The following is a 20,431-nucleotide window of genomic DNA, read 5'->3' on the forward strand; positions in this document are numbered from 1 at the left end:
ACATGGCAGTCAATACAAACTGGTGAAGGAAGAACCCAGAAAAAAAAACATTAAGAACTCCTGACCCACGGAAAGCTACAGGCAAACTTTCCCACAAACACACACTGGCAGAGCCCGATACTTGAACATGCATGAACAGAAGTGAGATTGAATTGATTGGTAATGGAAAGCAGCAACCCAACCCCCCCAATATGAAAATGACTCCCAACCTATCACTGTGATACTGCTTTACCTAGTAATACTGAAATGGAAAACTGAAAAGCAACACAGACGAGAGAGACACTTAAAATTTGCAGATCAGGAAGATTTTTGTTGGTTGTGCTGACAAAATCTTAAAATAAAAAGATGCAGAGCAATAGATAAGCAGCATCACTGCATATTTTACAGACAATTAGAAAACAAAATAAAACAGACAATGAAACGTAATGCATACAAATTACACAAAACAATTTTAAGCTCAGAGCAGAAAGTTATCATTGTACTGCTCCTGTTGTACACACACAATGAATACAATTAGTTCCAGGTGCTCCTTACATGTTTTAAGCGACAATAATTAAACAATGAAAATGCTCAAATCGATCCAAATGATTAACAGCATGCAGTGCCGTGCTTTGCAGTGTTCATAAAGTACCCAATCTGATCATAAAAAGTGTAATAGGTTCAAACATAAGAATAAAATACCCAATTTATTAAATTCTTATGCAACCATCTAGCACAAACACGACAGCAGACTTTAGCTACTAAGACAAAAACTGTCAACAGTGTCATCCATGATTTTACTGAATTTTCTATAAAATGTATAGAACTACTAATATCAAAATAAAATTCAGTCCTAGTAACATGCATTTAGTTCATCTAGAAAAAGACTGATATTTATTCCAAACAATCAGATATTTATCTTTCAAAAAAGAAATGTTACTAATAACTAAACAAAAAACAAGAAACAATATTTCTCAAAATTCATAGTTTGTTATGTAAAGTTAAAATTTTTAAATACTAAATAAAAATAAATTAAGTCACAGCAGCAACTATTTTAATGTTACTTAAATTCATGGACAAGTGATTGATTTTGTAGGACAAATCAATCAATCTGCAGGACAAGTGATTGATTTTGCAGAACAAGTTGTCCACAAATCCAAATATCTGCTCAGCCCTGTGTCATGTTAGCTTTCACAGTCAGCATAAACAATTTATAGCGTTGTAACATTTATGTCTGTACGCTCCAGGCAAGAAGTGAAAATGACATTGCTGAAATGATATTCAAAGTTAGACCCTACTCGAAAGTGTAGATGGGATTAGTTAGGATAGAAAGAGAAACTAAGGGCTACATACCATTCATCTGTTGGTTCATAAAACTGGTTAAACCTTCAATGGAAACAAAAGAGTGCAATAAGCCAATAGCTCTTCCAAGGCGTAGCATCACATCTCGTTCTTTCAAAACTCTTGTATTACAGAAATAAATCTAATTATATCCTAATATGACTTCTTTTTTTGCACTTGTAGAAATTTGAAATGAAACCATTATGAAAAGAATATTTTGTGTAAAGATTCTAAAGACTTTAGCAAACTGTATTCCAACATTTCGGAATAAAATGTGATGCCTTGTGTGGCCGAAAGAAACATGCTGCAATGCAAAAGCAAAACAATATTGATATACTGAACAATTAGTTTTCATTTGAGACATAAAGCAATTTAAAAGCACATTACGTCACTAATATAAACTAATGGCATAAGCAGAACCAGACAAATGCTTTACAAAAATAATTCAATATAACAGAAAGAAACATAAAATACACTCAGACATTTGCTATCAATTTTTAGACATTGAGTCATTACATTCAGCTTGATTTAATAAATGATGAAAACAGATGAGATGAGATTGGTTATTTTGTCTAATCATTGCTTATTTCGTCTAATCATAAAAAACATGGATTAAGATAATGGGGATCTCTTAAATATATTAGCATACGTAAAAATAACATTTGGATAATGTGTATATCTTATATTAACATACATAAATAGAATATGGATAGCGGGGATCACTAATATACATCAGAATACATAACAATAACAGTGTGTTCATTAATTTTACAGGTACAAGGATTTTCCATAATTATAGGAGTTTTTTAAAAAAACTATTCTTGCAAATCCCCAGACCTCATCACCTAATGACACCACTATATGTAACATAAGGATAATGGGGATCTCTAATGATCTTTTCTTTAATTCAAAAATCTGTAATCGTCCTTCTCTTGCCAACAATGGTCCTGATCTTTCACTTCCTCTACTTAACTTCTCAATAAAAAAGGGGGATATATGCCCACCTCGACATTATAAGCATATCCACTTGCTCAATATGGAGATGGTGTACTAATATATCCTATGAAAGGAGGAATATCAGCTACACGTACTCTAGCATTAACAAAAAAGGAATTATGTAAAAAAGATGCAGGAGTAACTTTATTAAATACACGCCTGAAACTCAATATACCAATCAGATAGCATGACACGAAATCCAACCAAGTCTCAGACATCAAAAACTACTATTGCCTCCAACAAAAAAACTTCAATTACACATCAAAATCGTCTTCCCCAATCCACAAATTTTATATAATGTAGCATCAAATGAAAAATAAATTTCATCATATACCATGGATTCAGCTGTATTTAACTATTTTTCATGAAGAAAAAGAAAACAATTTGATTGAGACATTGCGGCTGCTGCTATCATATTAATTAAAGATACCCAACAATGAGAATGCTGTTGAATGTGACATCCATAATGCATTCATGGAAACACGGCATTTGATCGAATGACATGCCCTTTTAAATGACAATCACATGTATTAACATTTCAAACCATTTTATATGTATATCTACATTTATGCCAATCTGGAAACTGTGACGAATTTTCTCTTGCATGATAGTTACTTGGTTCATGGCTGGCCACTCTTCTTCCATGCTATGAACTGACTGCTTTATTTCACAAACTGACTGCTTTATTTCACAAACTGACTGCTTTATTTCACAATGCAAACTGGCACAAAATAAATTCGCTTACATACTCAGTGTTTTTTCTGAGCACACCATAACATCCAAATATCTTATCCAAAATCAAATAAACAACACATAAATGTATTTTGATTTTATTCTGAACTTCAATACATTTCGAATAAAAATAGTTACAAAAGAACAAATGTTTAGTTTGATTTTCTCTGAACATTCTGCATTAAGTCAAGTTATTAGATGGTACAAAAAACAGATTATGTTGCTTAAAGTTCGTAACTTTCATACATATTTCTGGTATGATCTTTCTATATTTATTTACAGTAACAAAGCAAACTATTATTTTATTTTTCAAAAGTCTTCAAATAAGACAATATACAGATCACTTTTTAACTCTGTATTACCCACATATGAGGTGCCAGTGTTGACAACGAGGTGGGTCTGATACCACAGGGTGTTCAATGGACGTGTACCCTCAGGTTTTGATGCATGGAATTTTCCATTTTGGGCTGGAGTATTAATCTTAATGAACCTCCAGCTTAGTTTCTTACTAAGAGTACGCTGTTCATAACAAGTTTACTGTAGGAGGCACAGATTGACATCTGACTGACATCTGATTCACAACAGTTTGATGGCCAATAATGTCAAACCAATGGAAGATATTTATGAAATGGGTGGAGCTAACTGTTCAATGATGTCAGGTCAGGCAGAGGTGCAAATGAATTAGGTTGGATTGTTTCATGATTATGTTTGAAGTTTACAACAGACGAAAAGGAAACAATTAAGATATGAAATGACTGCCTTTTGATCAAATATCGGCATTGGTATCTTTGGACAGCAAATTATAATCAATTGGTCAGAACTGAAGCATATCATTATAGTGGCTTGCGAAGCCGGTTATCAAGGTAAGTGGACCAACTTGAATTGTTTTATTGGTAATTTGTTTCAGTCGGCAGATTATTAAAAACTTACGAATAATTTATGACTTCACTGCATTAATTTCTGACAAAACATTTAAAACCTCAAACATTTTAAATTTCCAATATTCAGCTGCTCCCATAGAGGGTTGAACAAAAGATTTCGCATATTGCATCTGAAGTCATGGCTGCATAAATCTTGACTGGCTTTGTTAGATTGTATGGTAAAGTCAGAGACTGTAACTCCGAGATTCCCATGACCTTTCCAAAATAAAGTTGTCAATGGGTATGTGGGAAGTCAAGTGCAGACTAATTCAAAATTAATCGGGTAATAACATCACCCATAGGGTACCTGTTTAGTTATGGCATCAGGAGTAAGAAAGTCACAGAAAAACGTATACAGTTCGAGGCTCATATGTGAATAATGGCTGCTACACACCTGACAATCACAGACCTCTGTCTACTGATGTTACATCTTCGATGTATGTGCCAACGTATGTCAAATAGTTTCCTTATTTTCTATTCATAGTAACTGTACATGACACATTTCCAAGAAAACAGATTTCTTGAATTTGAAACCATCTGTCACAGATTCATTATAGTTTATATACACTTAGGTACCAGACCAGTCTTTATTGAAGGAAAAAAAATACATGGCAACAAATACTAAGCAAAACAGGTTTTATCAATATGACTAGTGGATATTATGACTGAAAAATGTTAGGGGAGAGCAATTTTCTCTTCCTGATGATCCTGTTGATGAATAGAAAATATAACAAAGGTTACACCTGCAATTTCAGAAGATAAATCATCTTCTTACCAATTTCATTTAGGTAGGGCTCAATGTAAATTGTCTAACACGTTTCACAGACCCAGTAATAAGTGGCTGTCCTATGCCAACACAAGTTTCATAGACCTAGTAGTAAGTGGCTGCCATATGCCAACACAAGTTTCATAGACCCAGTAGAAAGTGGCTGCCATATGCCAACACAAGTTTCATTGTCCTATGCCAACATCTGTTTCATAGACCCAGTAGTAAGTGGCTGCCATATGCCAACACAAGTTTCATAGACCCAGTAGAAAGTGGCTGTCCTATGCCAACATCTGTTTCATAGACCCAGTAGTAAGTGGCTGTCCTATGCCAACACAAGTTTCATAGACCTAGTAGTAAGTGGCTGTCCTATGCCAACACAAGTTTCATAGACCCAATAATAAGTGGCTGTCCTATGCCAACACAAGTTTCATAGACCTAGTAAGTGGCTGTCCTATGCCAACACAAGTTTCATAGACCCAATAATAAGTGGCTGTCCTATGCCAACACAAGTTTCATAGACCTAGTAGTAAGTGGCTGCCATATGCCAACACAAGTTTCATAGACCCAGTAGTAAGTGGCTGTCCTATGCCAAGACAAGTTTCATAGACCCAATAATAAGTGGCTGTCCTATGCCAACACAAGTTTCATAGACCCAATAATAAGTGGCTGCCATATGCCAACACAAGTTTCATAGACCCAGTAGTAAGTGGCTGTCCTATGCCAAGACAAGTTTCATAGACCCAATAATAAGTGGCTGTCCTATGCCAAGACAAGTTTCATAGACCCAATAATAAGTGGCTGTCCTATGCCAACACAAGTTTCATAGACCTAGTAGTAAGTGGCTGCCATATGCCAACACAAGTTTCATAGACCCAATAATAAGTGGCTGTCCTATGCCAACACAAGTTTCATAGACCCAGTAGTAAGTGGCTGTCCTATGCCAAGACAAGTTTCATAGACCCAGTAATTAGTGGCTGCCATCTGCCAACACAAGTTTCAAAGACCCAGTAGTAAGTGGCTGCCATATGCCAACACAAGTTTCATAGACCCAATAGTAAGTGGCTGCCCTATACCAATACAAGTTTCACAGACCCAATAATAAGTGGCTGTCCTATGCCAACACAAGTTTCATAGACCCAGTAGTAAGTGGCTGCCATATGCCAACACAAGTTTCATAGACCCAGTAGTAAGTGGCTGCCATATGCCAATACAAGTTTCATAGACCCAATAATAAGTGGCTGTCCTATGCCAACACAAGTTTCATAGACCCAGTAGTAAGTGGCTGCCATATGCCAACACAAGTTTCATAGACCCAGTAATAAGTGGCTGTCCTATGCCAACACAAGTTTCATAGACCTAGTAGTAAGTGGCTGTCCTATGCCAACATAAGTTTCATAGACCCAGTATTAAGTGGCTGCCATATGCCAACACAAGTTTCATAGACCCAGTAGTAAGTGGCTGCCATATGCCAATACAAGTTTCATAGACCCAGTAATAAGTGGCTGTCCTATGCCAACACAAGTTTCATAGACCCAGTAGTAAGTGGCTGTCCTATGCCAACATAAGTTTCATAGACCCAGTAATAAGTGGCTGCCATATGCCAACACAAGTTTCATAGACCCAGTAGTAAGTGGCTGTCCTATGCCAACACAAGTTTCATAGACCCAGTAGTAAGTGGCTGCCATATGCCAACACAAGTTTCATAGATCCAGTAATAAGTGACTGCCATATGCCAACACAAGTTTCATAGATCCAGTAATAAGTGGCTGCCATATGCCAACACAAGTTTCATAGATCCAGTAATAAGTGACTGCCTTATGCCAACACAAGTTTCATAAACCCAGTAGTAAGTGGCTGTCCTATGCCAACACCTGTTTCATTGGCCCAAAGTAAGTTTGTTGCGGCAAATACCATATTTTGGATAGGCAATGAGCCCTGACCTCAAATCCCAAAAGAAATGCGAGAGCATTTAACATTGGGCAGGAAAAATCTGAGGTAGCATGGACTACAAAAATACTGTTAATCGGACATACGTACTTGCCAAACCAGCACTGCATTGCTATCGTCATCAAAGTCCCTATTAGTAAGTAACTGATCGACTATTTCATTTTTATTTTACAGGATTAGCATCATGAAGACATAAATCTTCAAGGGTTCCTATATGTTGTGAAAACCCACATCTTGCCTATACTGCAATAATGAGATATTCTCACCCTGCTTTCACTGTAATATAATGTATAGTACCTTAAACTGCCTATCTGTAGACTTCGATGTGGATGAGGTATGTCTTTTTCTCTTTGTTATTGAGTACCCACCCACCCCGATCATGAGGCCCTAAACCAGTGATGTCCAACCTTTTTGACACCATGGGCCACTGAAAAATGTTTTTCTTGATGCCGAGGACCGCAGCAGAAAATTGAAAAGCAACGACTATATAGCTGCTCAAGCTATGGCGGGCCATTTAAAATCAGCTTGCAGGCTGCATGCAGCCCCCGGGTTGGACAGCACTGACCTAAACTGTAGTGAGGTGGACATAATAGATGTCAACTTGGTACTATTTTCATTTTGGACAAAGTAGAGATAGCTTTATCAACACCCTCTGTAATAATGATTGTCCATTCAGGGGAATTAGTGACAAGATTGACAAGCAATTGTAGGAATCAAACCATCACCCTTTCACTCAGTAGTCCATCATGCTGGCCAATCAGCAATCATGGTTCCTGTTTGATTTAAGGACCAAACAGACGATATAAGAAGTCTTTTGGTGAAAACCCAATGTCAATATGCCTTCCTTGCAGTTTCTAGATTTGCTGCTGTGGGGGCCCATAGTGGACATCAGATTGGCACCAATTTCATTAGGACCAATTGAGTATAAGAAGTCTTAGTGAAAACATCATATTGATACAACAATCCATTCAGGAGTAGCAATAACAAGGTTTTCAAGATCACTGATGTCTGGTGGCCAAGTTGAATGTCAGATTGGCACCTTGGTCATTCAAGACCAACTGGGTATCACAAGAAGTCTTGTAGGGAAAATTTACACATCAATTTTAAGTTTTTGTTCATAATGAGTTGTAATGGACTGTTAGTACCATGTAGTTTGAGGGTCAAGTAGGCACCAGAAGAAGTCTTTTAGTTGAACCTTTTCATGACCAGACCATACATTTGGGAGGAACAGTGGTAACAATATTTTCAGTATGGCTGCCATCTGGGATCAAGTAGGCCTCATGTTGATATGACTATCCCTTTAGGAGGAGGGGCTAGATTTTCAAAATGGCTGTGTGGTAGCCACATCATATGTTTACAGAAAAACTAGACTATGGATGAACGTTTGTGTAAGTTTTGTGCCAATCATGCAAGTAAATTAGAAGGAGTAGTAATAGCAAACTTGCAATAACATACAGACAAATGACAGACCATCCAATAAGCCCTTCTGGTTGATGACCAAGAGGGCTTCTAATACTTACCAAGTCTTCCTTTTTATTTTACAGTTACTTTCTGGAGAAGTATTTTTATTGTGAACCTCTGGTCAATATTGGTAGCTTTCTAAAGCAAGATTGATATTTCTCAATTATGACTGATTGATATTTAAGAAGAAAAAGTGTTGGTGATATTAATCTGGGTATATACAGATCAAGTGAACTGAAATTCAACGACTTTTCAATGACCAGTTTTCACTGTTCAGTGACTACTCATGGTATCAAGTGTTCTACTTCAGTTACTAATTTAAATACAAGAAATAAATACAAACACAATATTGAAATAAAAATCAAGGTAATGAAATGACATTCATAAAAAGTCATTGTAGTTGGACCCAGATGGTAAGCACTACTCTTTAAGTTTTTATACTTTCACCTCCATCATCAGTGCTTTAACTTTAGAGATGTTACCAAGATTTTATCTAAAGGGAGGTGGGGTGGTGGCTCTCACTTGTCATCAAAATAAGGGGGAGCTGCATAAAAAGGAGGGAGGAGGAAATAGCCATAGTTAAATATTTAACCAAGACTTAAATATCCATTTTTCTTCTAACTCCCCTGTAGCCGAGTTCTACTGAAATAAAAATCTTTAGTTAAAGACGTTGCCTCTATTTTTTCCTTACCCATGTATGAACATTGTTCTGTGCCGAGATGCCCCTGCTGAAGGGATTTTAGATTATATTATTGCAATATATCAAAGACTGTTAGCACATCATCACACTCCTTAGCACAATGGAGACTACAGGCACATCAACACATTCAATATCAAAATTTATTTGGAATACCATTAAAATTCATCTGGAACTTCATACATTTGGACTTGAGTTTTAGGACCATTTGGGATTTTGTTTAAAACCTGTAAGTTCTTTTTAAATTTTAACTTTGTGTTCTAGGCAAATAAATTATTTTTGAATTTACAAAACTAATATGGATATCCTACAATGTTATTTATTGCATATCATATTTATTACTATCTGTTAATGTATCCAAATAAGGCAACAATGTCCTTATACTGCACACAAAAAAATTAAGCTGAAAACAGAACCAGTTATCAGTTTCATTAAAATGACCAATGATATTAAAAAATACCAATAAATAAGGTAAACAATATTTTACACGTACCATGATATGCAGCAATTGGACAATCAAAACAGGACAATTTCATTTCTTTCAGTAAATGTAATGAACATGTTCAAAGCTTTTGACAGAAAAATGAAAATGTGCCACATGTGAATAACACATGACTCCTCTGTTGATACACATAGGCTCATATTAGTAACCCAAGAAACAGGGGTACAGTATTATTAGTTTACATTATGATTATTCAGGTAACATCAGTGTAACCCCTAGGGATGCAGGACTGAGAGCCAAAAATCTCCTTGGTGTCAAAATTGGGGGTCAAATTATAAAGTTGGGGGTCTCTGAAGCGCAAATGAGGGTATAGAGAAACAGTGTAACATTCATCGACGAGGGACAAAATAAACTAAATATTCATCATTTAAAATTATGTGTAATAAGCTATTTTGTTTTTACATCAATGGCTGATATAATCAATGCTGAATGCATGCATGACCTGTAGAACATGTACTTTCAGTAGATTCTGCTATAATGGGTTTGTGACCGTAATGGTGAACATAAAGGTTTATTTGCCGGATTGGATTTATGCGATGGTCGTGCGAGAGTTACGAGTTGGTATATTACTGTCTTATGAATGGATATGCGTAGTTTTTCTGTCTTCATGTGATTCTGAAGCAATAAAAGACGCATGAGAAAAGTCGAATCGAGCGGAGGGTTGTGATCACGCTTGAACTCCTGTTAATATATAGTACCGACAAGGAGATTTCGTCGTACTTTATTGCTAAAACGTCAGACGCCTGTGATGATCCAACAGATACACACATAATTGAGACTTTGTGTCATATTTGGTTATTTTATTGTCACGTGTATTTTACTGAAATGCAGTACGGACCCAGTGTCTAACCCATTCAGAACCTGGAAAGGAGGGCAAAAATCAGATAACGGCAAAAGGGTTTTGTTTTCGTCCATGATTTAAGATCGCAAAAATCAGGCCTAATTAGTGTATACATTTGAAAAATATGTCAGCATGGTTATACCTGGTCCTATTGGAAACATTATGCTTGTTGTTTATGGAGACAGTCGACGTCAGAAAATCTCTGCGGACCAAAAGAAGACCGCAAGATATTTTTCAACCAGCTCCCTTTTTTCAATATGGCGTCCACTAAATTAAGATTGCAATCGAAATAACAAAGGTATGCCGAACGTAGAGCACGCAAGTACTAAGGGGGAGAACTCATCACTACACAGTTTTAGCAGCATGAATGCTGAACAGACCATTTTTGGAGCAAGTCTTCTGTGAAAATATTGCTTCCTACGAAACAAAATAAAAATACAAGGTCAATAACGCCAAAACCGACCGAAATTTTCTCTAACTGGGTAGGGTCATTTTGTTACTTTATCTTTGTCACTCGTGTTTTCAAAATTGTATGTGTTTTCCAGGGTTCTTACGGTCTTTGAAGGTCTTTGACAGATTGGAAAAAATGAGGTAGCATTTTCAAGGCATTGAAAGTTTGGGAAAATCGGGCAGATTACTGCGAGGTCTTTAAAAGTATTTGAAAATTGAAATAAACCCAATTTTTTTAATTTCTTTCCATAATAACAAATAAAATTGTCCATGGTTGTTAGACTCGGATGTAGTCGAGATTTCCTGGTTTCTTTCTTTTGATTAATTATAGTTTGAATTTCATCATAATTTAAACATAATTGTAGAATTTTGCATTCGTTGTTTTCTCATATAACATAACTTGTAAACAAAATGTTAGCGAAAATAGGTCTTGGAAATCCATGTTTGTGGTCTTTGGAAGTTTAGGAAAAGTCTTTGAATTTATCATTCAGAATTCTGTATGAACCCTGGTGTTTGTTTACCCACCTGGACACTCATTGTTGGTCACCCTCCCTGCTGCTGTCTCTCAACCTAAAATTGTATCAAGCTCTATACCATATTGCGACCGAGGATCAGGAAAATATCTTGATAAATCCGTGTGGGGTAGCTTGCGCAAGTGAAAAGAAGTTTTTGAACTTAATCATATCCACATCCCCTGAACACCAAAATAGTCCTACATGTAAGACCTTGACGCTGATATTTGTGTTTTGGGCGTCAGGGTCTCACAGTCTAACTAACGGTCTACATAAACACAGTATTGTACAGTAATGGTCTGTAATGGACAGTAATGTGCAGCAATGTACAGTAATGTAGACGACAATAATGTAATGTAAGAAAAGCTACAAGCAGCAGAGAGGGCGAACAGACCCAAGAATTCCGACAACAAAAAAATAAACAAAAATAAAATCATCTCGTAGAAAGGTCCAGATTTTTACAAATAAACGTTTCCTGGGAGGTTTTTATTTTTGTTGAAACCAACCCCATCAATAAAACCTTAGTTCGAAAAGGTAGCTGAAAAATAAAGTACTCTACGTGTTTATTTATTTTTTGTTTAATTTCCACGGACGACCAACGTTGGTAGGCGCCCTCTCTGCTGGTATTAATTAAAAAATTATTATATCAAAATAATGGTACATCCGGAATCTCATACTGCAAGAATAGCACGAGAACGATTAGAAGCAATTAAAAAATTTCTTCCCGTCAGAGACTCATTTAGAAAAAACTTGCAAGCGCAGCAAGAAACACAAGTTGAGTACGAAGAGGACACTAAAAAGCTGTTTAAACCCGTCACTGCAGCTACTGAGAAAGCTTCAGCGGTTGCTGAAAAAACTATATGGGGGGATATTGCAGAGGAAGATGAGAAGAGGAAAAGGGTATTTTTCCGGTATTAGAACAAACTGCGGCACAAACTAAAGAAACAGCAAAAAGAACTAAACAAACAAAGAAGATTTTACGAGATCTTCCAGTTGATATAGCTGCGGCTCAACCTCCACCTGTTGGTGAGGAAATACTTGAAGAAATTGGAAAACTTCGTGCTGAAGTCGCCGACGTGCAAAAAGAATATGCACCTGAACCCGAACTAGTAGAAAAAAAAACGTAGAATTGATTGCAAAATTTAGGAAAGGGGTTGTTGAAGAAATTAGAAATGCTAAAAAAGAACAATTACCCGAAGTAATATTAAATAGTATATTTAATAAATCTGATATTTTTAAACCTCGTCATGAAAAAGTAAGTGATGATAATACTATTAGATATATATATATATATATATATCGCGTATATCACAACAAAAAAACAGGCTAAAGGTCGAGAATATAAAATTATTGAAGAAGAAGTAAAAAGACTTTATAGAGGGAGACTGAAACAACTAGAACAAGAACAACTCTCCCAGTATCAACTTCCTCCACCTCTGCAACAAACAGAACAACAACAGTTTTCTTCATCGAAGCGGGAGTCAATTGAAGAGTTTAAAAAATAAAGGGAAAGGATGCTGGCAGAAATAGAACAAAAAAAAAGAAAGAGCGAGACAAAAAAAAAGAAGAATTGAGTGAGAGAGAGACTGAGCGGAAAAAGAAATTGTCTCTTTTATCAAGTAAAATAGATTCTAAAAAAGAAGATCCTGACGATGATGTACCAGGTGCTACTGGTAGTGGTCTGGGAAACAATTTTGTTTGTCCTGATAATATTATTAATGATGTGTCACGGTTAGAAGTTCTCATAGGAGGAAAACGTGCAGGAAATAATTCACCAGAAATAATTAATGAAGCATCTGATATTTGTCGACGATTATTTCAAGGTGGTATCATGGATATCGGCGTTTACCGAGAACTTATCGATGAACTTGTTGATGACTAGTTGTTAGATAAATAACAAGTAAAAATAAGATGATCATACATAATAATCATCGTAAATCGGTACAGGTCAGAGCGGTAAACTCACGATTGCCAACCTATAGAGCAATTTACGGAGATGGACTTGGTGATGTTATTCAGGGATTATTCACAAGAATAGCTCCAAAAGTAGCGCCTGTTGCGAAACAATTATCGATGAAAGCTATTGATATTGTTCGTGATAAAGCTCCTGGAGCAATTGTTAATGTTGCTGGTAAGGCGTTCTCGGCAATCAAAGAAAGACTAGCACGATTATTGCGACGAAAATCACAATCACCAGTAAAATTACCAAGTACTGAAATTATGCCTGCAGATGTCAGTAAAATAATAAATCAGGCTGCAAATCAAAAACTAGCGGCGTTAGCAAGTGAATCAGGGAATAATATTTCAAGTTTGAATTCAGGAAGTGGAATTTCCCGAACGCGGTAATCAACGTGTTAAACGGAAAATAATTATAATAAATGTTCAAGCGTATATCAGACACAGCATTTGACATGGAAGCACCTGTGCTTAAAGATGAATCTGTGCGTGATTATCAGTTTTATTCTTATGACGCACGAATACCAGATCAACGTGGAAGAATTGCACTACAAGTTCATGACACAAGTAAATACTTTTTACCCGCTGAGGCGTTTATTGAGGTAGTAGGTACAATTGTAAGAACAACTAATGCTAATTATGCAAATGCGGTAAAAGTTGGTTTTGTCAACAACGGGATCATGGCACTGTTTGATAGCGCCACTTATATGATCGATGGAAAAAATATTGAATCATTTCAGAAAGATGTCAACGTTGCTACAACAATAATTGGTCTGGCAAGATATTCTGATGATTATACAAGATCAGCAGGTCCCACAATGATGTTTATGAAAGATAATACTGGTCACCCTGAAAGTGATCAATATACAACAGGACGACCAAGAAATCATGCCAATAACGCTGATGCTGATGTGGAGTCGGTGGTTAAAAGTGTTAATGATGATTTCAACTTGGGATTTGCAGCACGCAGAAAAATGCTGCTAGGAGACAATAGAAAATTTTCATGTACAATTCCATTATCGCATATTTTTGGATTTTGTAGAAATGTTAGAAAGGTTATTTTTGGAGCTAGACACACGGTGGTTCTTGTGAGAAAAGATGATGATAACGATGCTCTGTGGAGACCCGCTGGTGATGCTGGTAAAGTAGTATTATCGAAACTTTCACTGTGGATGCCGGTAATGACTCCAACGATCGCAGAAGAACAAAAGTTGATTTCTTTCATGGACACTGGTGGTAAATCCTTGTTGTCATGGTTAACAACAAGCACGGATAGCTTACAAACTAACGTTAACGGTCCGCTTACATGGCACATAGCATCACAACAGGGTGTTTCTGCACCACGACATATTTTTATTGCTTTTCAGAACTATGATCGATTAAGTGATCAAACTTGCTCTCACATGATATTTGATAAACTAGGTGTTACAGATATTTCCTTACGGATAAACGGGCAACAAGAACCAACAGAGAATATACAACTAAATTATGAACAAAATAATATAGGACGTGTATATCATCGTTTAATGTCGTTCATGGAACGTGATCAAAATGTTGATACTGGGTTGCAAATATCACAATTAGATTTTCCAAAACTATATCCGATTTATTATTTTTCATTGGAGCATCTTGATCTATCAAAACAATCTGTCGTTGATATACATCTTAAAGCAACATTAAATACAGATGGTGCTAATTATAGAGCAATCGCGGTCATACTTAGCGATAAAGCCATGTTACTTGAAGGTGGTAGTGGTCGGATGAGGGTCGTTGATGCACCAGTGAAAAATATTTAATCATGTTATTTAGAAAAATATATTTTATATAAAAATGTCGTATAGTCATGTTAATGTTACTCTGACTCCTGGTCAGGTCAAAAAGCTTCAATCAAAAACCGCCAACAAATGTGGAACTAAAATATCACTAAAACGAGATCGGATTGGTGGTGGTCCAAACAAATTATCGTTGACAAATAATCAGATTAAACATTTCAATAAAGCCCTAGAATCAAAAACCGGAGTTCAGTTATATCTTTCTCCAAGCGCTATAAAAGATATGATTAAAATAGGTGGATTTTTCCCACTATTAGCTGCAATACTAGCACTACTTGCAGCAAAAGCTGCTGAGTTACCTGCAATAGCCGCAGCTGCTGCACCGGCGTTAGCAAAAGCTGCTGCGTTAGGTGCTGCTGGAGCGGCGGGTAAAAAGTTTTCGAAAAAATTACTGGTGGACGATATAGCAAAAAAAAGGGACCCGGTCTAAGATTACCAGGATCTCGTTGGGGGAGAGGTCTGAGGCTTCCACGCTAGATGTTCCAGCATCAAATTTTGATTTACTTGATGCTGCTAAAAAATTAAAAATAAAAAACTTCAGAGGTGTTTTTATGCGAGATCAATTACCGAAACAATCGAACAAACTCGAAACAGGTATTATTAATCTAGACTCGACTTCAGGACCCGGTACTCACTGGGTATCATACGCGGTTGATCCACGTGGAATTGTTTATTTTGATTCATATGGGTTAGCTCCACCAGTTGAATTTATCAAGTATGTCGCACCACTTCACGCAAGAACCTCTGGTTGTAAAGTTTGGTATTCAACGCTACCCACACAAACAATGTCAGATCCGCCAATATGTGGTCGTGAAGTAATTAATGTACTTAACGCTATATCAAAATCATCCAAACCGCCATATAAAGTCGTGCATGATTATACAAGCACCCGCTTCGTTGCGCGTAAAGCGTTTTAGACAACAGGTCTTATTATAATGGTTGATATTTACGGAAGAAGATCATCACGCGTTGAGAAAAAACCCGGCGAAGTGGTTCTGTCAAAGTACACGACTAAAGATGAACTCGTTGATATTATGAACCTGGCTGGAGTTGACCCAGATGAGGTTGTTATTTTTCAGGATCGATATGGTAAACTAAAAATGAGGAACATCAGATGGAATGATATAGTTCGACGAGTACTCGGTGCAGTTACGGATAATATTCCCGTGTTTACTGACAGCGGCAAAATCAGAGATTCAAGTATGTCGTTTGCAACCATTAGAAATGAAATTGCAAGAAGCGTCGCTAATCGCGTGAAAAATACCGGCGACACAATGACGGGTGAACTAAGCATGAACGGAAATAAAATAGTAGTTTTAAGAGATCCAACATCCGACGAAGAAGCAGCAACAAAAAAATACGTCGACACCGTAGATGGTAAATTATCCAAGCTGCGGGCTGAGTATGACGTTCACGTAAACGCGTTCACAAATCTTCGCAGAAATTTTAGAAAAATTAATGAAACCGCAGAAGATTTTCTTGGTAATCCGTTGGTCGCTGATCTAAAACTCGTTGATATCAAAACTAACCTAGACACGATCAAACAAACACAGCAAGACATCGTAGCGGGGATTCCTGAGATCGTTAATAAAACCAATTTGATTAAAATTCCAGCTGGAATAACTCCCGGACATATCACAAACATCGTATACACAGTATCATCGGGATTTGCAACATGGTCGCAGCAAAATAAAACTATCAAATATACCGCAACAGTCACTGGCGTGTACAGGCTATCTGTGTTTAGTGCTGCAAAATTTGAAATATTTACAACGTATTCATGGCGTCATTCAACGGATAAGTTTTCCGGGGTTGTATCTGTTATATTAAATAGCGGAACCGAAGAAATTTTTATTTTGGAAGCAGCTGATAAGAAATTAACTGCAACATCTTACTGGTGGTGTTTGGAATTTGTAGCCGAAACACCTCAATTGGTTACTGCATAAAAATATATGGACGGTGCACAATACAGGTATAATCAAGCGCGTTAATGACAGGCAGCGTTGAAAGATCGAGTCGAACAGTATACAGTAAAAGTAAAAAAAATATCGACGACGATTAGTTATCGTTGATGTGATTGTTTATTCAGTATCCGCTGTTGTTGATGCAACGGGTGTTATATTATCAGCGGTGACAATGATGGCACCAGTAGCTGTGACTATTTGTATTTCAGCGGCAACAACGATTGCAGGTGTGCTTAACATCATCGCAAAAAAAATATGTACTTGCACGAACGAAAAATTATCCGATTACATAATAAAATTACACACAGCGACGGTAGCATACTCGAAATTGTCTTCGTTGTTATCAGCGAGTCTCAGTGATGGAATTATATCTGATTTCGAGTTTTCAATGATAACTAAAATATATCATGAAGGTATCGGTATTAAAGATACAAGTATTAATAATGACATAATTACTCCAGCAGATCGTGACTAACACAACTCCGCCAAAGATAACGATGATCTCGGTAAGTTCAACTAATCCTGAATTTAGTATTAACTTTCCTACTGCAATTCGAGTAAAAGAAATAGCATTAGCTCAATTACGGGTATATTACAGCTGGCTAAATATCAGATCAAAATCATTTAATGGTACACCAGCAAATAATTCGCTTATATTTGCTAACAAGAACAAACCAGATGGTACTCCTGACAGGATAGATGTTGGAATACCCACTGGTAGTTATGAGATTGAAGATATCAATGAGGAATTTCAACGTGGAATAAAATCAATAACCGGAAAAGAAGCAAAAATATCAATTAACGTTCATGAACCGACACTATCCTCGACGGTTGAGATACATTCTCCCGATTATGCCGTTGATATTTATAAATCCAATTCGGAACAACTGCCCTAGTTATTATTAGCACAACTGAACTTACTAAAATATTTACAGAAATTAATAAACATCATAAACAACAACTAGAGCAACTATAACAGTACTTTCAAGAACATCTTTTTGATAATAACAAGCTCACGCAAAGAAATCATTATAGAAATATTAAATCAACTTGTATCCGACATGGAATATCTTAACCAGCGATTAATTAATACAGTAATTAATACAAAAGCAGACAACCATGACAAAAGATATTTTTAGACAAGTATAAAATAAAGGAAGCTGATCTACCAAATTTTAAATTCTCCGGATATAACGCGAATGAACTAAAAAATATGTCAGTGATGTCATTGATGAGAACTTTCCTAAAATACTTGATGCATGGAGAAAACCAGCACCACCTCCAACTGTTTTAAGATATAATAATGATCCACACGGTGGCGGCAGACACGTATCTCCGGGAATCGTTAATATAACCAGCACGATCGTGGTTAATTTAGTTTGTGATGTAGTCGATTGCAGCTATCAAATAGATCTCGGAAGATCAAATCAGGCTCAACAAGGATATATTTTATATACATTTACACCACAAGTTCCCCCTGGAAGTTTAATCGTGCAAGAACCAACTAATCCTGTGTATTTGCGGTGTCACAATAATATGTTAACACGAATAAATTTTAAGCTCACAGATCACCTTAATCGCTTAATTGACATACGTGGAGAAGAGCTTGTGATAAATCTGTATGTGAAATCATAGATCCTTGATTTTAAAGATACCGTAAATATTATATAATGTACCAGCACGTGAGGGATTTTATAATTGACAAAGAAGTACTTGAAAACGCCATCAGAACAGCGTTTTCACAAAACATGGAACAATTTAACGTTAATTTAGTTATTGATGTATACGGAAACGAGGATTTCTTATTAACACAAGAACAGTTAGATGAGCTCCGTCAAAAACATATTATCGAGATCATTTGTAGCAGAGATCAGATTCTAAATTATGCACACTCCTGTATTAAAGTCGATCAACTTAAAAAAAAGAATATTCCAGAAATATTTTATTTTATTTTATTTTATTTTATCAGAAATATTTTATTTTATTTTATCAGAAAAATTTTATTTTATCAGAAATATTTTATTTTATTTTATCAGAAATATTTTATTTTATTTTATCAGAAATATTTTATTTTATTTTATCAGAAAAATTTTATTTTATCAGAAATATTTTTTTTATTTTATCAGAAATATTTTATTTTATTTTATCAGAAATATTTTATTTTATCAGAAATATTTTATTTTATTTTATCAGAAATATTTTATTTTATTTTATCAGAAATATTTTATTTTATCAGAAATATTTTATTTTATTTTATTTTATTTTATCAGAAATATTTTATTTTATTTTATCAGAAATATTTTATTTTATTTTATTTTATTTCTGAATTTCAGTGAAAAATCAACAAATTTCGTGTTTTTGAGGTGTATTTTACCCATCTTGGGTGGTTTTGTCTATTAGATCGTCGGGTAAAGTTGCCTGATTCTCTGATTGATTTTAATTGAATAAAATATCAAAATCATTTAAAACAAGTAAATCAGTAAAAAATTACATATTTTTTGAGCTAATTTTACTGATATTTGAGCTAATTTTACTGATTTTTTTGTAATTTTTACTGGTTTTGATATTTTATTCAATTAAAATCAATCAGAGAATCAGGCAACTTTACCCGACGATCTAATAGGCAATTCAGAAAATAAAATATTCAGAATAAGTAAATCTGAGTACCAACTAACCCATCAGAGTCATAAATTTGATTGGTCTGCATGATTCTAACCCATCAATTTCAGAAAAAAAATAATAATTCAGAATAAATATAATAATTCAGAATAAATCTGAGTACCAACTAGCCCATCAAAATTACAAAATTGATTGATTTGCATGATTCTGAGTACCAACTAGCCCATCAAAATTATGAATTTGATCATTTTTGCATGATTCTAACCCATCAATTTCAGAAAAAATAAAATATTTCAGAATAAATATAATATTTCAGAATAAATATAATATTTCAGAATAAATATAATCTCAGAATAAATATAATATTTCAGAATAAATATAATCTCAGAATAAATGTAATATTTCAGAAAAAATAAAATATTTCAGAATAAATATAATCTCAGAATAAATATAATCTCAGAAATAAAATATTTCAGACAGGGTTGCTTTGGTCGTCACTTGTTGACATAATTTTTCTTAAGTATCTTATGCGGGTACTGATTGTTTTTTTTCGTTTCGTACTCGCTGGATAATCCCAATCTGACCTTTTATACTGCGACAGAAAGAGGAACAAATTCATTTACTTGATCATCGTTCACCAAAGCCAGTGACTGAAACATAGCTGCCTGAATCCGCTTTATGAACTTATATTTAGATGATAGAACATACTTATTTTCATTCTTAAGTTCTTCTAATGTTTCAAAATCAGATATTATTTTTTTCAGGATTTAGTTCGTCAGATATATTAATTCCGTTTTCTTCTAGTTTTTTGATAGCAGAAATAATGTCTTTGATATTTTCATGGTTCATTATATAATATATAAATCTTTAAAATAAAAAAAATATCCCTATGGAACCCCTATCGAGTGTTTAG

General features: G+C 35.3%; 1 protein-coding gene across 14 annotated transcripts in view; it reads right to left on the reverse strand.

Moving 5' to 3' along the window:
• Nucleotides 1-10,456, reverse strand: part of LOC149774690 (protein argonaute-2-like) — a 129,764-nt gene extending 119,308 nt beyond the window's left edge. For 12 of the 14 annotated variants that reach the window (XM_089944788.1, XM_089944786.1, XM_089944779.1 and 9 more), the window contains exons 1-2: nucleotides 10,328-10,456; nucleotides 1,333-1,365 (exon numbers count right to left, since the gene is read on the reverse strand). In XM_089944788.1, coding sequence (XP_089800914.1) covers nucleotides 1,333-1,365; nucleotides 10,328-10,346 — 52 coding nt within the window. In that variant the 5' untranslated portion in view covers nucleotides 10,347-10,456. The remainder of the gene's footprint in view (nucleotides 1-1,332; nucleotides 1,366-10,327) is intronic. The other 2 variants (XM_089944789.1, XM_089944785.1) reach the window with 1 other exon arrangement.
• Nucleotides 10,457-20,431: the final 9,975 nt, after the last annotated feature.

Source organism: Sinohyriopsis cumingii, unplaced genomic scaffold (assembly GCF_028554795.1).
Source record: "Sinohyriopsis cumingii isolate HCF-2022 unplaced genomic scaffold, ASM2855479v2 utg000160l, whole genome shotgun sequence".
Classification (NCBI taxonomy): domain Eukaryota; kingdom Metazoa; phylum Mollusca; class Bivalvia; order Unionida; family Unionidae; genus Sinohyriopsis; species Sinohyriopsis cumingii.